Source organism: Heloderma suspectum, chromosome 1 (genome assembly GCF_057233095.1).
Source record: "Heloderma suspectum isolate Gila_16-S chromosome 1, 16-S_ref, whole genome shotgun sequence".
In the NCBI taxonomy this organism is placed as follows: domain Eukaryota; kingdom Metazoa; phylum Chordata; class Lepidosauria; order Squamata; family Helodermatidae; genus Heloderma; species Heloderma suspectum.
This window is the reverse complement of record NC_139458.1, coordinates 291,994,983-292,022,646: the sequence shown is the minus strand read 5'-3', so window position 1 is coordinate 292,022,646 and position 27,664 is coordinate 291,994,983. Positions and strand designations below refer to the sequence as shown.

The window sequence follows — 27,664 nt, the reverse complement described above, 5'->3', positions numbered from 1 at the left end:
TTTGTCTCTCGTCTTTAAAGCTGCTGCCCTCTGCTGCTGCTATTTGCTGCTGGTATCTGTGGCTGCTGGTGTCTCTGGAGAGGCAGGTGGGTAGGGCTTCAGGTCCTGTTCTATGTGACTCCAAGTGCGACGCTAAGTGCGCACTTAGCGTTGCACTTGGCGCGACGCCGAGGTGCACGCCGAGGCACTGCCTCTGGCAGCCCCGCCTTAAGTACCTGTTGGCGGGGGCAGAAACAGGCTCAGGCTCAGGATCCACCTGGTGCAGCTGCTGGCTGGTCCTCCTTCCCCCAGGCTCCTTCCCGAGCAGCCTCTGGCAGCCCCGCCTTAAGTACCTGTTGGCGGGGGCAGAAACAGGCTCAGGATTAGGGATGGCAGAGAATTCTGCCACGGATCACAGTGAGGCCAAATGCCAGTGCATTCGGCCCCCCGAACTCCGTGGTGGAATGGCCTGCCACCCCCCACCCCCCTGCGGATCCCCCCCAGGATGAGACTCACCTGGGGCGGATCTTCCGGGTGGCGGCGGCTCTGGCGGCAGCTTCGGCGGCAGTGGCAGCGGCGGCGGCAGGTCTTCCGACCAGCTGCTGCCGCTGCCATTTCCACTCTGGTAAAAAAAAAAAAAAAGAAAGAAAGAAAGATGTGATAGGCTACGTAAAGATTTACGTAGCCTATCATGACTAGGTTTTTTAAAAAAACACAACGTGATAGGCTACGTAAATCTTTACGTAGCCTATCATGGCTGGGTGGGTTAAAAAAAAAAAAAAACACCCGCGTACGCAAATGGCAGCAGCTATGGCCACCACCATTTGCATTCCTTATTTTTGCCCTCTTAATCTACGTAAACATTTATGTAGACTATGACAGCGAAAATCAAGGGGGGAACGCAAATAGCGTAGCGGGTGCTTTTTGCGTCCCTTTTTGATTCCCCGTTTTAGCCTACATAAATATTTACATAGGCTAAAATGGCAAATCAAAAAGGGATGCAAATAGCTCCTGCTATGCTATTTGCGTTCCCCTTATTTTCACCGTCTTAGTCTACGTAAATATTTACGTAGATTAAGACAGCAAAAATAAGGAATGCAAATGGCGACAGCTGTAGCCGCCGCCATTTGCGTATGCAGTTTTTTGTTTTTGTTTTTCCCAGAGCCCTCCGCAGCTGGAAATCCGGCTGTGGACGGCTCTGGCCTGGCCGGGCCTGGCCGGCTGCTCCATGGTCTGCCGCGGAGCACAGCTGGCCGTGGAGGATTCCAGGGGGGAAGAACAAAGCGCCTCCCCCCCGGTGAGGATTCCAGGGGGAGGGACAGAATGCCTCCCCCCCACCATCAACATAATCCGCAAACAGGTAAGTGACTTTCGTACATCCCTACTCAGGATCCACCTGGTGCAGCTGCTGGCTGGTCCTCCTTCCCCCAGGCTCCTTCCCAAGCAGCCTCTTGCAGCCCCCCCTTAAGTACCTGTTGGCGGGGGCAGAAGCAGGCCCAGGGTCCACCTGGTGCAGCTGCTGGCTGGTCCTGTAAAGGATACTCAATCTCTGGATTTTTTTATAGCAGGGATGGGAAGCTCTGGGTCCCCAGACTGGGGATTACAGTGTTGATTCAGTTTTGTGAACTACTCATTGTTCCAGTCAGGACGGTGAACCGTGTGCAAAGCTAGCAACTCAGCCAGCACTTGGAAGAGTGGTTTCTCCAAGTGCTGGATGAGTCAGTATATGTGATGCATTCTGTCCCAGTTGGGGTGACAGCAGTTGGGGTGACAGCAGCTCCTGAAGCTGGGGGTTCACCTGGTGCATGGAGGAATCACTCCTCCAAGAGCCGGCTGAGAATGTTTCTCCATGCAGAGAGAGGAATGGAGCTCTCCTCTGATATGGACATGAGATGGAATGGGCTTCAAGGTGGAATTTGCAGAACTCTGACAAACTTGAGTTTTGCTTGTATGTGTGTACAGCCTTGTCTATAGACAGTATGACAGTGACATAACCTGGGCATGAGAGTGTACAGGTTTCAGAAAGTACATACTAAACACCTGAAACAGACTTGGGGGCGGGGAACACCCTGATTCAAAAAGGGAGCAATCCTGTGGCCACTAGTGAGTGGCTTGATGGCCATAGTTAGGGATGTCGGAGAATTTCTCCACGAATCTCCAGGAGGCTGAATGCCAACGCGTTCGGCCCCCCGAAATTGGTTGGGAAATTCTCCGACACCCCCCCGCCCCCCCTGGATGGGACTTACCTCGCATGAATGTCCCTCGCGGCGGCGGGTCCCGGCAGCGGTTCGGCAGCAGTTCAGCGGCGGCGGCGGCCGGTCTTCCGCCATTTCCAAGTAAAGTGTAAAAAAAAAAAAAAACACGTGAAAGGCTACGTAAAGATTTACGTAGCCTATCATGGCTAGATTTTCAAAGTCAGCCGTGATAGGCTACGTAAATCTTTACGTAGCCTATCACAGCTGACTTTGGGGGGGGGGAAAAGCACGTACGCAAATGGCGGCGCCCATTGGCGCCGCCATTTGCGTTCCTTATTTGGGCACGGGTAGTCTACATAAAGGGTAGTCTACATAGAGTACGGAGAAAATAAGGGCGCCGCCATTTGCATATGCACTTCTTCTTTTTTCCCCCCAAAGTCAGCCATGATAGGCTACGTAAAGATTTACGTAGCCTATCACGGCTGACTTTGAAAATCTAGCTGTGATAGGCTACGTAAATCTTTATGTAGCCTATCATGTGTTTTGTTTTTTTTACACTTTACTTTTTTCTTTCACGGCTGGGGAGACGGGGCGCTCCCCCCTGGCGTGAATTTCAGCCGGGAGGGGCAGGGTGCCTCCCCACCTGCCAAGAATTTCGGGGGGAGAAACGGAGCACCTCCCCCACACACCGAAAACAGCTGCGGGACCAGGTAAGGGACTTTCGTCCATCCTTACATAGGATACGTCGGTTTCTGGGAACTGACGTCAGATCCCGCACTCCAAGGTTGAGAATGTTTCTCCATGCAGAGAGAGGAATGGAGCTCTCCTCTGATATGGACATGAGATGGAATGGGCTTCAAGGTAGAATTTGCAGAACTCTGACAAACTTGAGTTTTGCTTGTATGTGTGTACAGCCTTGTCTATAGACAGTATGACAGTGACATAACCTGGGCATGAGAGTGTACAGGTTTCAGAAAGTACATACTAAACACCTGAAACAGACTTAGGGGGAAAAAAACACCTTGATTCAAAAAGGGAGCAATCCTGTGGCCGCTAATGCGTGGCTTGATGGCCATAGGATATGTTGGTTTCTGGGAACCGACATCAGAGCCCGCGCTCCAAGGTTGGTTCCCTGAGAACCAACCTCCTCCCCCCCGCCACGCGCACTGCCTTGCAGGCAGCTTGGAACAGCCCCATGCTCCATGCTTGGAGGAGGAGCATGGAGCAGGGAAAATGGGATGTTCCAGGGGGCGTTCCGGGACGAGGAAGGTGGAAATGCTAGTATGACACATCCAACATGTCATCTGGCAGCCCCTTCCCCCACTCCGCCTTCCCATGCTAGACTGCTGAAATCGGCTGTCTAGCCACAAATGTAGGGCAGGAGAAGCGCAGAGGGAATGATCCCCTCCACGCCTCTCCTGCCCTGCATTGGATAGATGGTAGCCTCCAAAGTTGGAGGCGGCCGCCTATCCCAGTAGGATTGCTCCCTGACTAGGATTTCAAGGCTGTAAATGGGCCATGTTTTGTATTACCTGGTATGCTACCACTTCTTTGGTTAGTTCCATGGTGCTCTGAATTCAACTATGGAATTTCCACTATGCCAACTAGAGAACATGAACTCAGTCTTTCGAGAACGATTCATAAAAGCAAGTCATCACTGCCACAGAGCTAAGCCTCTTGACGGTCTGTGTGTCATCTGTTTTCATGGCTTCTGTCTCATAGCAACTTGCTCTAAGGGTGTTCTTTCTCTCCTTATGATTGGGACTAAGAATCCTGCCAGTAAAAAAAAAAAAAAATGCTGACTGGGGAATGCTGGGAGTTGTGTGGGGGTTTTCTGTCTAAATGTACATAGGATTGTGTCTTTGATAATGTAAATTTAATCTTAAAAGTTGGCGTTGCATTCTTGTTGTTATAGATGTAGCACAGTGCAATCAATGGGAGGCATTTATCAGTGGTCTCCAAGTGTTCTTGTTCTGAGGGTTTTGTAGATGTTTCAGAATACGCATTTGGGAATTTTTCATACACTCCAGTCCTGTTGAAAGGGTTCCTGGGAGATTTCCCAAAATGCAACAGCAGTTGAATCCTTCCTACCCACTAATTCTTAAGGGACTCGGATGTTTAACTGCTACTTGTGCCAAGGAAACTACGAAGTTTTTGCAGTGCCTGTGAAACCTTTATTCTGAGCTTTAAAGACAGTCTGTAAAAAGGAAAGGGAAAAAAAAAAAAACCTGGATGAATGCATGTCAAACTCTTGAGGTTCTGACAAAAACCTTTACTGTGAGTGAGGTGCTAGTGAAATAGATGCAGATGTATATTGCCATTTGGGATATGAGGAATGGTGTTTTGAAATTCCCACAAGGCCTAGTGAGGTGTTCCCCAGAGGATTCAGTGTCAATTTCTGTCTAGCAGGAATTGCTTCTCTTCGTGTGTTGTCAGATTCCTGCATCCTGGCTTACACTGTTGGTATGGACTCATTTCTCTCCATTCTATAGCAGCTCCCTCTAGACTCTATGCATCCCTATTCAGACCGTATTGTTAATAAAATCCTTTTCATTTGCAAAGTGTTTTGCAATCACTGAGCAGACAACTTCATGGCACAAAAATGTAAAACGCCTTTCAACACTACCCTTTAATCTACTCCTCTATTTCAGTGCATCGCCAGATTTACTTGAGATTCTCAAAAACGTTTATGCTGCAGAGGTCTCCCAGCATTGGCAGAATGCATTTGCCTGTCCATTCTGGAAGCACAGCCAGCCACCATACATTTGGAATTAGGATAGTTGGACTTATCAGGGACAGAGGTAGGGATGCTTGAGATTAGGGATGCTGGAGAAATTTGAGATGGACTAAAATGAACTCAGATTTCTAAGAATCCGACCTGTGGAATCCACTGCGGAGCGGACCCCTCAGGCCGTGTGAAGTCTGTGGAGTATCGGATTTTTTTTTTTACTTTCTTGAAATTTACACATATTTATTCGTAGGTAAATACACAAGTTTCTACTGAGGAAAAGTTGAATGGAATAGGGGACAATACACTAAATGTTACATATTAAGGTAAATTATGTAAATTGTTGCAAATTCTTTAATGAAAGGAATTTGATAAATGCCTAGCATATGATAAATGTGTATCTCAACCATCCTTGTTTTCAATTGACTCTTGTAACTTACCATACTAGTAAATATAAATACTGCAGCCTGGGAACTAGTATGTTTGCTTAAAGATAAGTAAAAATGTTCCATTGCTGGAAAATAACCATCATATTACTAGGGATGTCAGAGAATTCCACCACGGATCTCGGTGAGGCTGAATGCCAGTGCATTTGGCCCCCTGAAATCTGTGGCGGAACAGCCTGCCACCCCCCCTCCACCCCCACGGATCCCCCCCGGGACGAGACTTACCTGGGGCAGATCTTCCGGGCGGTGGCTCCAGCGGCAGCTTTGGCAGCAGTGGCGGCCGGTCTTCCGACTGGCTGCCACTGCCGCCATTTCCAGGCTTGTGAAAAAAAAAAAAAAGATGTGATAGGCTACGTAAATCTTTACGTAGCCTATCATGGCTAGGTTTAAAAAAAAAAGAAAAAAAAGACGTGATAGGCTACGTAAATCTTTACGTAGTCTATCATGGTTGGGGGTGAGTTTAAAAAAAAAAACGCATACGCAAATGGCGGCGGCTATGGCCGCCACCATTTGCGTTCCTTCTTCTCCCCGTCTTAATCTACGTAAATATTTACGTAGACTATAACGGTGAAAATCAAGGGGAACACAAATAGCGTAGTGGGCGCTATTTGCGTCCCCTTTTGATTCACTGTTTTAGCCTACGTAAAGATTTACGTAGGCTAAAACAGTTAATCAAAAGGGGACGCAAATAGCGCCCGCTACGCTATTTGCATTCCCCTTGATTTTCGCCGTCATAGTCTATGTAAATATTTACGTAGATTAAGACTGCCAAAAAGAAGGAACGCAAATGGCGGTGGCCGTAGCCGCCGCCATTTGCGTACGCGTTTTTTTTTTTTTTTGGTGGGGTTTTTTCTACCCTGAGCCCTCTGCGGCCGGAAATTCGGCTGCGGATAGCTCTGGCCTGGCTGGGCTGGGCCTGGCCAGCTGCTCCGCGGAGCTGCCGCAGAGCACAACCAGCCATTCGAGGATTCCGTGGGGAGGAACGGAGCGCCTCCCCCCCCGGCCAGGATTCCGGGGGGAAGGATGGAACGCCTCCCCCCCACCATCAACATAATCCGCGAAAGGTAAGTCACTTTCGTACATCCCTACATATTACTTAATTCATTTAATGTCATTTACATTGCACTAGTTTTAATTAAGTGGTTACTGAACTGCTCTTAAAGAAAGATAGCTTGCACAGGGGTGAGCAGACCTGTCAGATATGACTCCATGGACTTCCTCTTTTTCCTGCCTCCAAGTCTGTTCCATGCCAGTTCCATGCAGATGTTTTGGCCATTTTTTAATGGAAAAAAATCTGTACAGATACATTTTTTTTTTTAATATTTTAAGAAATGTGTGCATTCTTCTGTGCATTTTTTTTCCAAATTGTATATATTTTTGTATGCATCCTCCCAGTCTCGAAACCATGTTCAAATGCATTTTTTAAATGTACACATGTGAAATGTACACATTTTCTGCAGGATCTAATGGGGGCCTTCCATGTGTTTCCAGACTCGCTGGTCCCAGTGTACACACAGCCCCTGCTGCTGGCGGCAGTGATGTAGTGCTTCCAGGGGCAAGCCCCCAAATGAACGCAAACACCCATTCCTGGAAGGGGCGCTATCTGGCCTTTCCAGAAATGAGCATTTCCACATGTTTGAGGGCTTGACCCCAGAAGTGCTACATCACTGCCAGCAGTACGGGCCTCATGTGCACAACCCCCGTTGTGTCCTCCCCTTTGCTTTGCACACTTTTCAAATGTACACATTTTATCGGATGCATTTTTCCTGTTCCATGGAATCCATCAGCAGTCCTGAAATGCATGGATTTCTGAACACAAAGTGTGTCTGGGTCTGCATTCATTTCTGGGTTGTGTGGATTGGGGAATTTCACACACAAAATCCAATAGAGCAGATTCCTCCTGATTTTTACATTGTTATGGATTTTGTTTAAAACACATACATAGACACACACACACAAGAAACAAATCATACATTGCTACATAAAGGTTCTGTAAAAGAAGTTCATTAAGAATTCATGGTGTTGGGCACTTCTAATAGTCTGCTAGCAAACTTTCCACTTTTACTATAAATCCTATTGTCTGTGTTGTTTTGGTTGTTTAAAAATAAAGCAAAGCACAGATATGTCATTCAAGAGCAAGTATAAAATCAGTATTATTGCTTGTGCTCACAGAATTGTAATGGACACTTATTTCCAGATCTTTCACATTCTCGTTCTGCTGGCATCAACAATTTCTTCTTCAAACAATTGCCCTGGAAATAAGATCCTTTACAGAACTTGAAACACTAATCAACTGCACTGCCAACAGCAGTGAGAGCATCCAGATTTTCTGGAATTCAGGGAATTACATGCCTTTTGCATCTATTGTAGGGTTTTAAAAAAAACATGATATGGCAAAGGAGCTAAATATGTTATGTTAGATTTGAAAATATTTAAATCTAAAATTGCAATCCAATTTCAAGAAGTTAATTTAGATTTGAAGACTCTAATTTGAAGAAAATGCATAATTTAAACCTTCATGAGGCTAAGCTAGCTGACTTGTCAAGAGTAACGTATCATTTTTTCAGAAACTAGAGAAGATGCTGCTTCTTTCCTTCTCTACAGTCTCTTGTTCTTCTAGTCCTTTACATTTGTGTTGCAGATTCTTGATTTAAATTGTGCAGCATTGTCATTCCTAGTTTGCACAAGATACCTTTTCCACCTAAACAAAACCATTACTTTCTAGCAAATAAAAAGGTTGAATGTCACAATCTTACCACTGCATGGAGCTTATTGCTCCAGGGAAAATTCAAATAAGATGATCCCCAATTGTCCTAAAATAATAGTTATAATATCTGTATTTGGGGGTGGTGCTTCCAGTAAATCCAACATGCCCATCTGAGCGACAGAAAGGTATTTCTTCTCATCAGATAAAGCTCAAGCTGGAGAACCTTCCAAGCAGCACTAAAAAAAGACATCTCATGATGTTACTGTTACTATATTTTCTTTTTTAAAAAATATATTTTTATTTATTTTATTTTTATAAATGAAATAATACCAAAATTACCAACAACCTAATCAATACTTCAGTTTCCCAACCGTACAATATTCTGATGAGGACACCACAATAACAAAGAGAGAAGAAAAAAAGAGAGGAAGAAAAAAGAGAAAAAGGGGGAAAGGGAGGAAGAAAGGAAGTAAAGAAAAAAAGAAAAAAATCCCTCCCCTTCCCTCCCCCTTAAAAAATTAAGTTTAAACTCAAACACCCCTGGCCTCCGATGCCATTCTATGTTAAAATCTATATCTATAACCTTAACAATCTTAGAGTTTAATAAATAGGGATGGCGGAGAATTCCGCCACGGATTTCAGTGAGGCCGAATGCACTGGCATTCGGCACCCTGAAACCCGTGGTGGAACGGCCTCCCACCCCCACCCCCACCCCGTGGAATCCCCCCCGGGACGAAGCTTACCTGGGGCGGATGTTCCAGCGGTGGCGGCTCCGGCAGCGGCAGCTGGTCTCTTGGCCGGCTGCTGCAGACTCAAATGGCAGCCACCACGCCATTTGCGTAGCTGCCTTTGCCGTGATAGGCTACGTAAATACTTATGTAGGCTATCACGGCAAGCAAAACAAAACAAAACCGCGTACACAAATGATGGTGGCTACGGCGGCCGCCATTTGCATTCCCTTTTTTCGCAGTTTTAGCCTACATAAATATTTATGTAAGCTATTACGGCAAAAAAAAAGGGGGGAACGCAAATAGCATAGTGGGCGCTATTTGCATTCCTTTTTTCTGCAGTAATAGCTTACGTAAATATTTATGTAGGCTAAAATGGTGGGGGGAAAGGAACACAAATGGTGCCCACTACGCTATTTGTGTTCCCCTTTTTTTTGCCATAATAGCTTACATAAACATTTACATAGGCTAAAACAGCAAAAAAAAAAAAGGGAACGCAAATGGCGGCCGCTGTAGCCGCTGCCATTTGCGTACGCGTGGTTTTTTTTTTCCTCTGGAAGGCTGCCCAGCGGCCAGATGTCCGGCTGTGATTGGCCCTGGCCAGTGGCTCCGCAGAATCTCCGTGGAGCGGAGCTGGCTGGATCAGGATTTCAGGGGGAGGTGCAGAGCGCCTCCCCCCCACCGCGAATCACCCCGTCGAAAAGGTGACTTTCATACATTCCTATTAATAAACTACCTTACATTTCTATATCATATCATCAATCTTATATCAAAGAAACAAGTCTACAATTCATTTCTAAAAGCCTATAGTTATATATATATATATATATATATATATATATACATACATATATGTAATAATAATAATAAAGAAATATATATATAGTATTATATAATAATAAAATTTAATATAAACCTTCAATCATCAGTAATAAATTTTATACTAGATATATTATCTGTTTTAAAATAAAAAATATAAAGAAAAGCCAGAAAAAATAAAAGAGAAAAGAGAGTAAACCAATATAAATATAATCATTTATCTTCTGAATTTATCTTCTGAATGAGTCATATAGACTAAGCACAAGCAGTTAACAAAGCTTGTTTAAAGATTCCAGTTCATGGGGTTGTAGCAGAATTCTCACGCATTTTTACATTAAGCCCCTCCACCATTTGATGATTTAAAAACTTCTTCATCTGACCTTCAGACACAATACAAAGTGTAGCAGGATATTTTAAGTAAATTGTAAGTTCATTTATTTTGCCATATTCTTTGCCTTGATAAATTGCCTTCTTTTATTCACCATCTCTTTGATGTAGTTGCAACGCTATTTGCGTTGCCCTTATTTTCGCCGTAGTCTACGTAAATCTTTACGTAGACTACAGCGACCAAATAAGGAACGCGAATGGCGGCTCCCTATGGGGGCCGCCATTTGCGTACGCGCTTTTTTTTTTTTAAGTCACCCGTGATAGGCTACGTGACGATTAACGTAGCCTATCACGGCTGACTTTGCAGATCTAGCCATGATAGGCTACGTAAATCGTTACATAGCCTATCACGGGGTGTTTTTTTTTTTACTTTGCTGTTGAAGTTTGCGGCCGGGGAGATGGGGCGCTTCTCCCCGGCCTGAATTTCAGCTGGGGGTGAGGCGGGAAGCCTCCCCCTGGCCTGAATTTCAGCCGGGCGAGGCGGGAAGACACCCCCCACTTGCATGAACTTCAGGGGAGAAGCGAAGCGCCTCCCCCCCACCGCGAAAAAAGCTGCGGGACAAGGTAAGTCCCTTTCGTACATCCCTAGATATAATTCTTTGTGGAGACTTTTGCAAATTGAACTATGATGGTGTAATCAGTCCCTTTAGCATTTGGCACACGAAATGCCTGCTCAATATCAAGTAAATAATCAGATGAAATAGGGAGTATCTCATGCAAAAGTTTATCCACAAAAATAGCCAATTTTACATCATTAGGCAGATTTCCCCATAATCCATACATTGGATCTTTTTATCAAGGCCTCCAGTTAAGAGATTCCATCAGAGATATTTTTAAAACAAATTTGTGATGTAGTTTCATTTCCTGCCACTCAGTTTTCAAGCTCATTAATTGTCGTCTCCATTTTTTGCCGTGACGCATTAATTAAATCTACAGCTCCTTGCAGGGCGGTGATGGAATTTTGGATTAAATCCAGCCTTTTAATTTGCTCGGTAAATTGCAAAGATAAAAGTCTTCATCAGCGTAAATAATTCCCCAATATCTGTCTTCGACACTTTTGACACAGAGGATGCAGGGAGAGTAGATGCCAGCTCCTTTATTCTCTTGAACAGATCTTACAGGACCTCAGATGTTCTCAAATATTGTTAACATTTCTTAAATCATCCCTCAGAGGTTGTTGATATTTCTTAAAGCATATATTATTATGGAACACGTCAGCCCTGTTTTATCCTATAAAATAGGAGTCTCAGTACAGCTTTTTGCGTTAGTAAAGCTCTGGGGAGATAATTCTGGAATCCAGCCCCACCCCCACTATCGCATGAGAGTTACCTTTCTCCAAGATGTTGTTCAGAGCTGATGCTTTGCCCCCCCTTTCCATTCCAGGGGGGAGATGAAAAGGTTTTTCAACCTTTTAAAAAGTTGTTTGAGAAAGCTCCCACGGAGACCCGTGGGAAGCTATCAGAGTGATATCGGTCCCAACCGGAAGTCCCTATTACTATATTTTCATGACATCTCATGATATTACTGTTACTGTATTTTCATATCATACCACCAAAAAGCAGCTGTATTGATTGTTGCAGGTATGTACGAATCTACCTTGAGTTTGATGTGGCCCATCTGATAACTAATTAAGTACAGGTGAACTTTTCATACTAAGAATATATCTAACTGTCTGAGGAAGGACCACAATCCTTGTTAGTAATACCATAGATTATTGGAGAGTACTTCCTTTGGGATAGATTTTGCAGGTATACCTAAACAAATATATGAAGTGCCCTGGTAGTGTAGTCTCTATAGCATTTTTGCATATACCAAGAACTTGACACAAATGACCAAGTCAGGAAGCAGAGAAGGATACCATTTCAAGTTTCATCAAGGAGGGGTAGATTTCAGGGGCAAGGGACAAGTTTCACACTAAGGCTCAAAAGCTAGCTTTTGGATATATTCAAGATCAGTTTGGGGGGAAAAAAAGCTGTGTATTAGCACAGCATTTGTTGTCATTTTTTTTAATACCCCCACACAGTAAACAGAATATTGGTACTGTGCTGACTAATTGCATGGGTTCTGAAACATGGGGTGGGTGAATGCCTCCTTGCCTCCTTAAATAGCAGGTCTCAAGTATGGAACTGTGGGAGGAGAAATGTGGCCAAAATGGGAGCAGAAAGCACCCACAAAAAATGAGGAGAGAGAGATGGAGCAAGCCACTGCTGTTGTTCTCCCATCAAAATTTCCTGACCTGTTCTGAGGGAATCTGGGTATGACAGTCCCCTCTCCTTACTGGGATATTTGTTTGCAAGTCTTAAGTTTCATTTAAGGTGTATGTGAAATGTCTTCCATTTTTGTATATAGTTTGCTTTTTGGATATTATAGGCTTAACCTCTGAGTCTGTTGGCTCGTACCAGCCAAAAGGTGAAGAGTTTAATTAAAGATTATTAGACCCAAAATGTTGGTTCAAGAAGCCAAAGGTGTGCAGAATGCTCATGGAGCCAGAGTGTCTGCAGAAGAAGAGGAGATAAGGAAGTGGGCAGAAGGTTCAGTAGAAGGTCAGAGAGATAATGAGGTTTAGGTGTCAGAATGTCTGCAGAGGAAGAAAGGGAAAAATAGTTTGCAACCACCAACTGAAGGTCAGGGGAAGGATTCAGGAGATAGAAATTTAGGGCAAAGGTGAGGAAGAAATTGCCCTCCTATTTTGTGGGAGATGGGAGGGAACAGGATGTTTTTTAAGATATAAAAGCCTGAGGCAGAAAGGCAGAAACTCAAAGAAATTGAGAGGAGGTTCAGATCAGAAGAGAAACATAGAGAGAAGTCCAGAGTCCTAGAGGAAGGAAAAACATGCTGCAACTGGAGAACTGGATAAGAGAATGCTGAAGCCATGGAAGTAAGATATCGCTGGGAAAGGACTTGGATAAAATAGGGACACAGTCTAGTTAGATTAGCTGGACATTGTTATTCCTGGTTATTATATTACCCTGTGGCTCTTATGGTTTTTTGTATGTTGTATATGTGCATCCATTCAAAGGTTAAAACATTTTCTTTTTAACAATTTTTCAGTAAACTTTTAAACTTTGTTGTTTGAAACTCTGTGGTCTCTTTTCTTGTTGAGTTACTCACTTCACATCTATTCTATATATCCACAAAGGTAGATATTTGAGGTCCAAGGAGTTTCAAGGCTGCTTTGATGAAGACAGCCGGGGGGGCGGGGAGATTTCTACATTGTAGCAGTGGAAAACACCAGTGGAAGGGAAAGGTAAAAAAGGTGTGGGGCACACTATTTCACCTGGTTTCCCTTCCACACACAGTACAGGGCATCACTGGTCCATGACAGTGTGTGACAGCTGAGCAAAGGAGCAATGTCAGTGATGAGGGTAGTGCTTGCAGTTACTTCACTGATGTGAGCCTCTGACTGATGGGGGGCTTTTGTAAGCCCAGACTATCAACTCTGAAGCATGCCCACTCGCCATCGTAGATGTGCTGTAGATGTGCTTCACAAAGAGTGTGACCCCCCCCTTTCTCCTGTAACTTTCAGTATTGTCCTCTGGCAACCAAGATGTCAAGAATACTTAGTCAATAATTCGAAAAAGAAGCCATAAACATGCTGGGAGTGATTTTGTCATTTATTTTTGTGGAAAATATTTCAACTTAAAAATGCCATTACAATATTAACAACTAAATACTAGGAAAAGTAATATTGGTAGTGGTTTTCTCTTCTCTTTACCTTGCTGAACAATAATACTTTTTTCTTACAAGATTTTGCGAAGAATTCTCTGTGTTTTCCTCTCTATGTTGAACAGGTTTTACTGGTGAATTCTGTGAAACAAATATTGGCAGCTGCCTATCACAGCCATGTGGAGCTTTCAGTCTCTGTAAGGATGAATTTGATGGTTATCGTTGTTTCTGTGCACCTGGTTTTATAGGTAGGTTTGACTCTAAATTTACTTTAAATCCATTCATCAGGCTAAAAAGAAAAATGCTCTTCCTCAATGTTGTTATCTTTCAGGTATATATGGCCCAATTCAGATGCTTGTGTTTCCCATGTGATCACTCATGGGAGCACATGGGCTTCTGTTGCATTCCTGACCCAGCAGAGAACACACAGAGATGCTGACTGTATGAATTCGCACATCCTCTTGGGGCCTAAATAGACAGCACCTGCAGTTTGCATGAGCAAGACATTAGGGGGCATGCTGAAGGCAGTATACAATGGGACTGTTCTGCCACTGCTGGTTCTGTTGCACTCAAGGGACCCACCACTTCTACAATGAGGCTTGGGCATGTCTAAAAATAACCCCAGACATATTCCCAGATTGGAACAGACACAGAGCTCCCTTCTGCAAGCTCCATCGACCTGCCCCATTCCAGAAATGCATGTTTCTCCTTGTTTCATGTTATTTTTAAAAGTACCAAAGCACCATTGTGTGAGTGGGGGGTCCCATGAGCACCCAGGAACAACAGCACACTACCCAGCATGTTTGAACTAGACCTAAGATGGGTATGTATCTTCTTCTACAGAGGACAGTTTTCTGTTTGAAAGGCTACTGGAGGACTGCCCTTTATTTGAATGTTAGAGTGGTGGCATTTTTTTCTCCAGTCCCAAACTGCACCCTATTCTCATGAGAGAATGGCCAACATTACATAAGTTCCTTTAAAATGGACTGTTTATTCATCTATGCACTGCTTAAGTGACTCAGAGTCAGACCAGAATGCTTAAGTGGCTAGGACCATGGCAGAAAACTGCTCAACCCCTCATTAGTTAATCACAGCTTCTCTGGGTCTGGCTATTAGGAAGAGGAAGTAAAGTGAAATCTGCAGTAGAATTCTCTCTCTTCTTTCTTCACCACTCTGCCTACAGGATTCTCTGCCATAATTCCCTTGTAGCTGAAAATGCATAATACCCCCCTCCTTGCTCTGCGCCAGTTCTGTCCTGTCAATCACATGTCAGGTAGGAGGGTCAGAGATGACTTTGTTCCCCTGTCCACTGGAGCTTTTCTTTCACTGTTTATTTTTGCTTCAGTATTATTGATTAGTATTAACTGTAAAGTGTTCCTGTGAAAATTAAACATTCTTCCTAAATGCAGATACATGGAAACAAAACTATTGGTGGCATTTTAAAGAGACTATGTATTTAGACAAGAATCCAGGCAGGAATTTCATAAGCTGAAGGATTTGTTCTTTTGTAGCAAAGAACTGTCCTGCCTGTGGTTTGCTGTGGAGCCATTGATCACCACTTCCTAATACAATCATAACACTATCAAAAAGTGTATAATTAACAAGACGTCTTGTTCCTTCTCATGTTGTTGGTTTTCTTGGCATAGTCATGTAAGTCGACTGAGATGTTTTTTAAAAAAATTAAGGCAATTCTCAGTAACTTATATTATTCATATGATATTTTAATTTTGTATGCCATTTTTCCACAGGAAATTATTCCTTTGGAAGAAAATGGAAGGTCTTTTTTACTCTAAAATGAATACTGGCTAAAATCCTAAACATGCTTATTAGGTAGACAGGAAGTCCCACTGAACACAGCAGGACTTACTCCTGAGTAAACATGCATTAGGATTGCACTGTCAGCCTCAAGTCTCACTGATATCAGTGGGAAGTTAAGCACATACTTACTTCTTTCTTACTGAAAACAAGTTGGGCTTAAGTGTGCTTTGACTTTGGCTGAATCATTTCCTATGGCTGCAGAATAGTAAAAAATAAAAATCCACCATGTTTTACGATTCTTACAACTGATTTTAAAAAGATATATCAGAATGCTAATGAGTCATTGACTCATTTTATTACTGTCCAACTTCTTTTTTTAGAAGACTATTTACAGAGGGAAGAATTTCCATATACTAGAGCAGCCTTCCCCAACCCGAAGTCGTCCAGATGTTTTGGATGTCAACTCCTATCAGCCCCAGCCAGCATGGCCAACAGCCAGGAATGCTGGGAGCTTTAGTCCAAAACATCTGGAGGGAACCAGGTTGGGGAATGCTGTACTATACCATTAAAGGCTCTTTTCTAAATATCTCTAATGGGTCTGAGTTTACCTTTGAATGCAAACGCTGAAATAAAATGTTTTCTTGGCTCTATAAATCACTACAACTGCATCAAGAAACATATATGACAGTTATAGTCCCACTGATTTCAGTGTGAGAGTTAAGCATGTGCCTGACTTTGGCTAGATGAAGTCCAAACGCTGGGACCTCAACATAGATTCTTGAAACCATTTCCTCTAAAAGGTGGCTTATAAATACCTTCTATAAATAAATACATTGCTTGGAAGAGGTCGTAGGAATGCCTAATATCCTCTGAATTGCACTCAGAGAAGAAAATACTGAAAGGAATATCTCGGACCAAGAATGTTACACCCAGTTGTAGAACAAATAGCAGTACTTGCTCTTCATGAGGTATTACTTGAATGGCTTAAAAAGTTACTGACATAGGAAAATATGACATCCCCTGCATGCAAATTAAAACTCATATTAGTTAAATTCTATGTGCATTGCTTATCTGTCTGTTGCTGTTGTTCCCACCCATGCTGTCCCATGGCATGCTTCTCATGAAATGAATTCTTCATTTCTTTCCAGGCAGCAATTGTGACACAGAAGTGGATGAATGCCGAAGTGACCCATGTCACAATGGTGCTACGTGTGTAGAGCAGCTTAATGGCTTCAACTGCCTGTGTTCTAATGGATTCCAAGGTAACCAACAAAACCAAACAAAACCCAATCTGTTCAATTATTGATTTCAGAGGATGTCCTATAACTATCAGTCTTTAAAATACAATTCATACCAAGTATTATATGCAGGAAAGTTCAGCACAATCCTATGCATGTTTTATTCCCAAGTCCCATTGAATTCAGTTATTCTCCAGTAAGTATGCATAGGATTGTGCTGTTAACTTCATTCCAGGCTAGAACTGCAGAAGCATTTCATCTACCTTTAATCCTAAAAATGACTACAATCTGCTAATAAGAGCTTTCTATAAACAAAAACAAATAATAGTTCAGATCCTTGGCTACTTCAGTCTAGTGCTGGAGCAATGGCTATTATTAATTTTTTTTATCTTGGGAAAGGAGTGCAAGCCATACTGAAATATGGAGATACCTAACTTTGGTGCAATCCTATATATGTTTAGACAGAAAAAAGGCCTACAACTCCCAGCATGCCCCAGCCAGCATTGCTGGCTGGGGCATGCTGGGAGTTGTAGGCCTTTTCTCTCTCTAAACATGCATAGGATTGCAACCTTAGTGTAGCGGTGCTTGTCAATTCCTATTCATTGGGCTGGATCCAATAGAAGCCCCCTGCAGACAGAGGGGCTCCTCCTATCAGTGGGAGGCTTTTGATCCAGCAGAGCTTTCCCACTGGCCAAATGAGGGTGGAGGCAATCTTTGCTAATTCCCCCCCCCCTTTAAGTCCCTTGAAAATCTGCTCAGGAGATTTGCTTCGGAGGTGGCCCTGGGGTGTAGAGAGGGAGGGGGAATCAACAGAAATCACCTTCCTCCCCTTTCCACTAGCAGGAGCTTTCTGAGCAGAACTCTGCTGTGGGATGTTCCCACCGGCAGAATAAAGCTCTGGATCAAACCCAGCCTTTCTCTTTTGGGTGCAGGGAAGATAAGAGAAAAGTCCATGACAGTTCATTTGTCAGCATATTGTGATGATATGGAATACCATGGTAGTAAACAGTAATAATAATATTACTCATTTTCAGTTTGTGTTTTGGCCTCTCTGTAGGGCAGGCCTGCACAACCTGTGACCAGTCAAGCTGTATGCAAAGCACTAGCTGTGTATGGAAACCAGCCAGCATTTTGATAAGCCTGTTTATTGCCTGCCAAGGACTCCCAAAACAGGGAGGGATCGGGATTCTCAGGCACCTGGCAGATGATCCCTGGCTAGTAGGTTATGCTGAGTTTGCTGAATCAGAAATGTGCTTTTTTATATATAAACTATAGAGTTTGTTTCCATGAATAATAATCTGGGGCACAATCCATTCAGAGGTAAGCATATGGAAATCCCAAAGATTTGAGCAGTAGAGTTAAACACAATCTTAGTACATCTTAATTTTCTCTTCATTGAAATCAGTGAGAGAACTTAAGTGGGACTTAAAAATATGTAATGGTTGCTGGATCATGACCACAGATATATTTGTTAGGTTGGACTTTTCAGTTGGCATTTGATGCAATCAGACTTGGTGTGATTTCTGGGAAGCTGATAGATGTTAACGGTGTGGTGAGAGTAGGGCTGGTTGAAGGCTGAAGTCCTTCATTGGACTTTTCCTTCCCACAAAAGTGGCAGGAGGAAAAATTCAGCGTTATTTGTGGGGAGGTGTGAAAATACGTAGTCCAATTAGGATACTCCCTTGTGTGAAGGAACCTTAAGGACATTCATTTTATTTAGTTAGTTAGTTATTGCATTTATAGCCTGCCTTTTTTTTCCTCTTGCAAGGAACCCAAGGCAGCTTACATTATCCTCCTCCTCTCCATTTTATCCTCACAACAACAACCCTGTGAGGTAGTTTGGGCTGAGTGTCTGTGACTGGCCCAAAGTCACCCAGTGAGCTTCCATGGCCTTGTGGCAACTAGAACCCAGATCTCCTGGCTTCCAGTCCAACACTCTCACCACTACACCATGCTGCCTAACATATTATGCATGTTTGGACCCTTCATACTGATGCTGAATGTGTAGCTGTTGGATGTGGGGCTGGCGCATGTATTGGTGTGAAAGGATGTGGCTAGTACGTGTGATCCCACTCACTGACTCAGTGCATGAGGGATGTTCATTTGAACACCTCCTTGGTCAGAAGTTTCACTGAAAACTGTAATGAGGGCAGAAGTTATAGTAACTGAAGAAAGAAGAACTGGAGTTCTCTCCCTTAAAAGCATCCTCTACGAAAGCCATCCCCAAAATGGTACTCATCAGATGCTTTGGACTTCAACTCCCATCAGACCCAGCCAGTATGGCCAGTGGTCAGGAATACTGGGACTTGTAGTCCAAAACATCTAGAGGGCACCAGGTTGGGCAAAGCAGCCCTAAGATACACTGCCCATGAAATTTCACAGACTTTTAACTAGTATTAGGTATTTTCTTGATTGAAATTTCCTTTTTTATTTTTGAGAAAGTTCATTTACTGCCTTATCAAGAACAGGAGGAAGATTTCTCTTCATGTCATGGCAAATGTAGTCTGTTGTATTTCAATGTCATTTCTTTTCTCCTCTTTTTATTGATACAAATTGATAAGGAAATTGCCTGCCGTAAGTCTTGAGAATCAATTCAGTCTCAGTGAAGACTGTGTTCCTTTTGTGCTTTCTTAGAAAACCAGTGAAATAGCTGAAATAATAAAATATCTATTGAATACTTTACAGCGACAAGTTGAAGGTATAATAACGTTACTGACAGAATGTTCTCAGGAGTGAGCTACTTTACATGAAAATGCAAAATAAAACTGTAGTCGTATGATCAAACGTCTGGGTGCTGCAAAATATTGTCTTCCTTCCTTCTCCTTCCATTTCATAGGCACATCTTGTGAAATCAACATAAATGAATGTCACTCAAATCCCTGTCTCCATAATTCAACCTGTACAGACTTGATTGGTGGATATGACTGTGCCTGCCTATCTGGCTTCACTGGTGAGTGGCATCAATAATGGACCTTTTTTCTATGGAAGACTTGCCTCCAAGACATTAAGATGTTATTGAGTAATTTCCTGCTGCTTTCTTCCATCTTGTTTCTCTTTATCTGCCCGAACTCAATATTCCATTACCATTCCCAGGTAACTAGATCACTGGTCCTGTCTGTGAATGTTAGCTGAGTAAGTTGAACAAGGTCATTCCTAGAAGAGACCATGAATATTTCCACACCTAGAGAGGGTAAATCTGGGCTTAATTATTGTTGCCAGCAAGCATTTCCTGCCACTCCATTCTGTGTGTCCCCTCATGAGCACCTAGGCTCAAAAAGTTCCATTCTGTCTGGAAAGGAAGGCTGAAGAAATCTACCAAGCTGGGACAAAACCCACTTGAAATTTCCTGTTGAAACCCTCTATTAAAACGGACAGGGGATGTCTCCACCCTCTACACACTGGCATGAGACCTCCTGAAAATGTTAGTGCTTTGTCTTTTTCCAGTTCCTAATCTAATCAAAGCAACTCTGCATCACCTATAGATCAGCCGCGGAAAGATCTGGGATTTCAAGTGTTGTTTACGAGAAGGACTTTAAATTCTACCCAAAGCCTAGACCTCCTCTCCTTTGTTAAGCAGGAAAAGACAATTGCCTTTTTTTTATGCACCTTGAAATTCCATTCTAGGACAACCCCCTACCTTTCTGAGAGATTTCAAAATCAAAGGCTATAACTTTCTTAGCATCCCTGCATTCACTGTTTTTGGGCCGGCTCTATTAGACAAACAGTAGCCTGTCTTCCAGTGGAATAGAGCCATGATTGCAATGGGAAACAGCCCACCAACAGTCTCCCCAGCCATTCATCTTGCAGAAGGACTTATTCTCTGAACATAGAGAAGTAATTTGCAGATGTATATAGAGACATGTGTTCCTGGGGGGGTGTTGATTGTGATAAAGTGAAACAAATAGACTCTGACAGTAATATATGTAAGGTCCTTATTTGTTTTATTTAGACTGACTTCTCAGCACAAAATGGGTTTGAAATCTTGAGGTACAAATTGAACAATTATCAATGGCAGCTGCTTGTCTTATTAACTTGCTACGTCTTCAATTATCTTTTCAAAGGTGTTCACTGTGAAACTGATATAGATGAGTGTGCGTCTTTTCCCTGCCAGAACGGAGGCACCTGCATTGACCAACCTGGTAATTACTACTGCCAATGTGTGGCTCCATTTAAAGGTAATGAACACCAAGGGAGAAGGGAAAGTAAACATAATTAACTTTAGAAAGCATTTCTGTCACTTGTCTGAACTACTCATCTCACTCTTCTGAGCAACGTTATTAGTCCTTTATTTTCTCAAAGCAAGCTTCAGAAGTGACCAGCCAATTATCTCTTAGACTGTGACTAATGTGAAATAAACTTTGTTTATCATCTATGGAAAGAGTTTAGCTATTTATTAGTAGAGATACTAACAAATATAACAAACACAAAAGACAAATGTGGTAGAACATGGCCTCCTGAAAAAAAATATCATAATTTCCTCAGTTTGGTGCAATCAGTTGTGAAATTTATACCCATCCATTTTCAGAAGGATATTTTATTAGCATATATCAATGCATTTTGTTGCTAATTCTCAGATATGCCTATGTGTTAACATTTCCTCATGCCAGATAAATTTGTTCTTCTAAAATTATTCTGGCTACAAACCACTTATTCTAGAGTAGTGTTGATATTATCAATGTTTCTGTTCCCAAACAAAGAATTATATGCCACCCTTGAGTTAATTTTCAGGGTGGCTAACAAAAAAATTAATATATTAACAATAGGTTGGATCCAACCTAACTTAGGGCACAATCCTATGGGGATAGGCAGCTGCCTCTGAACTCAGAGGCAACCACCTATCCAATGCAGGGCAGGAGAAGCACGGAGGGGATCATTTCCTCTGCGCTTCTCCTGCCCCGCATCTGCGACTAGACGGCTGATTTAGGAAGGCAGAGCAGGGGAGGAGGCTGCCAGACGACACATAGGATGTGTTGTATAGGCATTTCTGCCTTCCCCGCCCTGGAACGCCCCGTTTTGGCCGCTCTGCACTCCTCTTCCGAGTGCGGAGTGCAGGGTTTTTTCCACGCTGCCTGCGAGGTAGCGTGGAAGGGGGGAAGTTCAGTTCCCGCAAAACCACATATCCTATGGCTGTCTAGCAACTGACTTGTTGTTGTTCAGTCGTTAAGTCCTGTCCGACTCTTCGTGACCCAATGGACCATAGCACGCCAGGCCTTCCTGTCTTGCGCTCTCTCCCGGAGTGTGCTCAAGTTCATATTCATTGCATCGGTGATGCTATCTAGCCATCCCATCCTCTGCTGTCCCCTTCTCCTTTTGCCTTCAGTCTTTCCCAGCATCAGGGTCTTTTCCAGAGAGTTTTCTCTTCGCATTAGGTGGCCAAAATATTTGAGCTTCAGCTTCAGTATCTGTCCTTCCAAAGAGCGCTCAGGGTTGATTGCCTTTAGGATGGACTGATTTGACCTCCTTGCAGTCCAGGGGACTCATAAGAGTCTTCTCCAGCACCACAGTTCAAAAGCATCAATTCTTTGGCGCTCAGCCTTCCTTATAGTCCAGCTCTCACAGCCATACATTACTACTGGGAAAACCATAGCTTTGATTAGACGGACCTTTGTTGGCAAGGTGATGTCCCTGCTTCTTACTATGCTGTCTAGGTTTGCCATAGCTTTCTTCCCAAGGAGCAAGCGTCTTTTAATTTCATGGCTACAGTCACAGTCTGCGGTGATCTTGGAGCCCAAGAAAGTAAAATCTGTCACTGCTTCCATTTCTTCCCCTTCTATATACCAGGAAGTGATGGGGCCAGATGCCATGATCTTCATTTTCTTAATGCTGAGTTTCAAACCAGCTTTTGCACTCTCCTCTTTCACCCTCAACAAGAGGCTCTTTAGATCCTCTTCGTTTTCTGCCATTAGGGTGGTATCGTCTGCATATCGGAGGTTGTTGATAATTCTCACAGCAATCTTAATTCCGACCTGTGATTCATCCAACCCGGCGTTTCTCATGATGTACTCTGCATATAAGTTAAATAAGCAGGGTGACAATATGCAGCCTTGTCGTACTCCTTTCCCAATTTTGAACCACTCGGTTGTTCCATGTCTGGTTCTTAGAGTTGCTTCTTGACCCTCGTACAGGTTTCTCAGGAGACAGGTAAGGTGGTCTGGTACTAGGGATGGGGGAGAATTTCTCCCCGAAACTTCGGGGGGCCGAGTGCCAACGTATTCGGTCCTCTGAAGGTTGTTCGGGGAGAAATTCTCCACCCCCCCGCCCCCCCCCGGATGGGACTTGCCTTTCACGAATGTCCCTCCCGGCGGCGGGTCCCGGCGGCGGTTTGGCAGGTCTTCATCAGGGGCGGGGGCGGCAGCCGGTCTTTCAACTGGCTGCTGCCGCCGCCATTACAAGAAAACTAAAAAAAAAAAAACCGCCCCTGTGATAGGCTACGTAACGATTAACGTAGCCTATCACGGCTAGATTTGCAAAGTCAGCCGTGATAGGCTACGTTAATTGTCACATAGCCTATCACGGGTGACTTTGAAAAAAAAAAAAGTGTGTATGCAAATGGCGGCGCCCATGGGCGCCGCCATTTGCGTTCCTTATTTGGGCACGGGTAGTCTACATAAAGATTTACGTAGACTACGGCGAAAATAAGGGCAACGCAAATAGCGTTGCCCTTATTTTCGCCGTAGTCTACGTAAATCTTTACGGAGACTACCCCTGCCCAAATAAGGAACGCAAATGGCGGCGCCCATGGGCGCCGCCATTTGCGTATGCGCTTTTTTTTTTTTTCAAAGTCACCCGTGATAGGCTACGTAAAGATTTATGTAGCCTATCACGGCTGACTTTGAAAATCTAGCCGTGATAGGCTACGTAAATCATTACGTAGCCTATCACGTGTTTTGGGGGTTTTTTTTACTTTACTTTTTTTATTTCGTGGCCGGGGAGACGGGGCGCTTCCCCTCAGCCTGAATTTTGGCGGTGAGGGATGGGGCGCCTCCCCCCCGGCTTGAATTTTGGCTGGGAGGGGTGGGGTGCCCCCACCGCCAAGAACTTTGGGGGGAGAACCAAAGCGCCTCCCCCCCACCGCGAAGCAAGCTGCGGGACCAGGTAAGGGACTTTCGTCCATCCTTAATTTTGACCATTCCTATTAGCAGGAAGATGGGATTCACATATATATTTAGGGATATAGTGCTGATTTCTACACTGTATAAAAGAACTTAAAATTCACCCACCCAAGAAGAATCTTCCTTGTCCAATTTTGTCTGGGCATTACTTTGCTTTTCATTCCTAAAGAAGAGCCTTATAAGTACAGTTCATCTTTTATACGTAGAAGACTGAGAAAAATAACCTTCAAAATGAAGGGGTTATAAAGCTGTCACCTCCTTTAATCTTGAGAACAACAAAAAGAAAACAGATTACCACATTGTCCTACCCAGTGACTGAGCTGTGCAGGTTTTTCAGGTACTTCCTTTGGGGGCAATTATCCTTTCTCACTCTTGATGTAAGCCACTCACCTTTGCTTCTACCACTTCTTTTTCTTCTCCTTTACATTCTTTGCAGTTTTGTTCAAGGATATCTTGAGTGTATCTCATGTGAGGATATTTTATAAATCTTCCTTCATCTTACTTTTGTTCACAATATTTTGGTACCACCTGTCTCCAATTTTCCACATCACAGATTGCTTGAGTTTCTGTCTGTCTGCCTTACTGCTCTTACTTTCCCCCTCAAACTCCATTCAAGACTGATTTCTTTTTTTCCCATTAGATGGAGCCCTCTTGATAACTAGCATTTTCATTTTTCAAAAGACCAGCTCACACATAGGCCCTAGCCAGAGTAGGCAACCTGATGCCTCCCATGTTTTGGACTACAACTCCCATAAACCCCAAGAAGCATGGTCAATGGCTACAGATTGTGGGAGTTGCAGTCTAGAACTCTGAAGGGCACCAGGTTGTCTACCCCTGTTTTACGCATAGTAGGTCCCAGGATTGACCAAATAACCACCTCCCAGTGTAGTCTCAAGTCATGCAATCCATCCACCATGGAAAAGGAGCATAAAAATGTTTGTCCATTGCTTTCAGCATTCAGGAACTTCTTCACTTCAGAGGCACATTCCCAAAGACACATTCTTCATGCCAAAGACACTTTGGCTTCTTCATCCCAGATGAAGCAGAATAGAACCTTCTATAGCCAGAGTAACCAGTGATCTTCACCCAGAAACAGTGATTGACAAAAGCGCTTTCCAATTAACAGTAGAAAGGTTGTCAAGCAAACGATCAGTCTTGTGTGGCAAAATAATTGCAAAATCTCCATTGGGTTTAAAAGAGGAATTGACTACAGAGAAAATATGGAACCTAAGAGTACATGGCTAATGCCTAAGTGGAATCCTGTATATTTGGGACATGGCAGAATTGGGAAGTAGAATTTTGCTATATGTAAAGCAGATCATACCTGGAACAACTTTTCTATTCCATTAGTCAATCAGCAGTCAAAGATGCCTAGCATGCTACATGACTGGCTACAGACTAGCTCATCATTATTTAACATTCAACAGCTGTAGGACGGTTGAGCAATTTGAGGTGGTATTCATTTAATTATTTCCGTGGAGGAGGACAAAGAATACTGTTCTTTGATCCAAACTCTTTCATGACTCAGTCAAAAATTTAGCTGCACTTCATTTAAAAGGCAATGTGTTCTTGTTTGTTGCAGCCCTAATGACACATGTCCCCAAATGTATAGCAGTTAAGATTAAAGCTGAAATGGTAATTGACCATTACACATTTTGTGACAAAAAGTAAGCCAACAAGAACAGCTCAGACCAAATTGGGGAATAACTGGAATAATAATGAGAGATTTTCAGTATAGGAAACTGTTATGGGTAGTGGTAAGTAGAAATCAGGTTATAAGTAAATGGTTTTTAAGAGCTTTTGAAGGAGGCAAAAGGGGAGAGTACAGATAATGGACTAAATGAACAATTAGCTTTCAGTGATCACAGGCTACATATTTTGTGATGTGGCTCAGTGGAGAGTTGCAGCTATTAGAAAACAAATATCTCTCAGATCTGGGAGTCTGCTGAAATATGGAAGTAATATCTCCCAATTTAAAAAACTTTATCTCTGGTTACTTCTGTTCTGACATAGAATCACCAAATGCTTCTGTTAAATCTGGACAGTTGTAGAATCTCCTGCAAGTCCTCAGCATGACTTCACTTAGTAAGCCATGCTGCTGAAATCTGGAGATAATAAAGCCTGATAGGGCAGTGACAGACATGCCAAAATCGGCTCACAGGAATTTTGAGCTGCTTACTTATCATCTTTGTAATTTGGGGGCTATTGCAAAATATGCTGGTCAAGATGGAATGGAAGACAGTCAAAGCTGGAGTGATGGCATGGGTCTGGGAAGCAAAGCAATATGCATTGGGTTACCAGAGACCATGACCTATAAATTGGGCCAAATATTTATGCAGGAACGCTGCTCCAAGTCTTCTTTTGGTTCCCAAACTTTCTGTAGACTTTGTCCACACATGTTCATGTGAAATAGAAACTGGCTTCTAAAATACAGCTAAGCTAAGAGTCGGACACGACTGAACGACTGAACAACAACAAGATTCCCAGATGGCCATATTCTGCTTGGCCTTTACTGGCCCCTTATAGAAGGCTTGAACTCTCCATGAAAATGGTTCCGCTATGATGTGCCTTCAGTCAGAGAAAGACAGGAAAATGTCACCTGATTGTAATATGAGTTTACTAATGAAGGATAGTCATAGAAAAGCAGGAGGATCTCATGCTACAGGATATTTGAAACAGTAATGATCAGTAATGATCCCCCAGTCAACTTGGGGCTTCTTCACTTGGAGATTTTATCCTGCTATTGAGATTGCTCACTCACAGAAGTTTGCAGATCCTTTTCATGACGTTGTCAGCCTCCAGCGCACATCCAGAGGTATTTCCCGGTTATTCCATCTCAAAAAGATCCAGAAATAATGAACTATCTATTTAAGTCAGGGTGTTGCACAATTAAAACAGTGACTAGATGGCACTGTTTCACTGAGTTGTATGGAACCTTGAGAACTAAAAGCTTCCATTCTCAGCAATCACGTGGCTGCCACTGTAAACACAGAAAAGCTCCACAACAGGAGGACTGAGGGTTTTTCTTTAATGTAAAGGCAGCCTTGGTCACTAGAATGCTGGTTCATCAATCCTTCCAGCTAATAGTTCCTGAATGTACAGGATATCATTCCCTAGTTGACCTTTGAGGTAACAGCACTCCAGCATCCCTCCTGGCAGCTACAGGTTGACTCTAAAATGGCTGGCATTGTCAAAGGACCAACCTATTAGGGAGAGGCTGACAAAGTGAGACTATTAGGGACAGTTGATGGTATATTTTTATGCTGGACCCTACCTTCTTCTGCTGCAGGGCAGGGGTGGGAACGCCAGGCCCAAGGCCCTAATCTGGCCTTCTGGGGTTGCCCAGGTGGCCATGCCCCCTTCCTCTGGCCCCACCTCTTTTCCCCCAATCACCAATTGTTTGGTGGTTTCCCAGCTGTTGTGCAGTTTTTTTCTGCATTCTGGAAGGTTAAAATGCCCTTCCTAAGGCTGAGTTACTGGCCACAAGAGCTTTAAGCTACAATATGCAGGTTTTTGTTGTTGTTGTTGTTGTTGTATTTTGTCCCTGCCCCTTTTGGCTTTGGCCCCCCACCCACCACTGGAATGCAGCCCCCAAGAGCTTCTCCAAAACTGAATTGGGCCCTCAGGCTGAAAGAGGTTCAACACCCCTGTTGTACAATAATGGATTGGTGAAACAAAGGAGCAACAAAAAACACCACATTGACAGCTAAATCTTTAACAATATACAGATAAGACTGTTGGTAGCACAGGAAACAGCAACACATTTTTCCACTTTCCTACCAAATCAATAGGCAAAATATAGATTTATTTTTATTTTTTTCAGTTAGTTACTATGAAATTTGTTCATTTCGATAGAAGCTGCAGATTCTTCTAAATACACTCCATTGTGAGGACTGGCTAA

The 27,664-nt window shown here is 43.3% G+C and overlaps 1 protein-coding gene across 1 annotated transcript in view; it reads left to right on the top strand.

The window, feature by feature from the left end:
• Positions 1–27,664, top strand: part of LOC146359228 (uncharacterized) — a 120,540-nt gene that overhangs the window by 47,104 nt on the left and 45,772 nt on the right. Inside the window, exons 4-7 of the mRNA XM_084812731.1 lie at positions 13,781–13,903; positions 16,562–16,675; positions 19,488–19,601; positions 20,713–20,826. Of these exons, the coding sequence (XP_084668857.1) occupies positions 13,781–13,903; positions 16,562–16,675; positions 19,488–19,601; positions 20,713–20,826 (465 nt within the window). The remainder of the gene's footprint in view (positions 1–13,780; positions 13,904–16,561; positions 16,676–19,487; positions 19,602–20,712; positions 20,827–27,664) is intronic.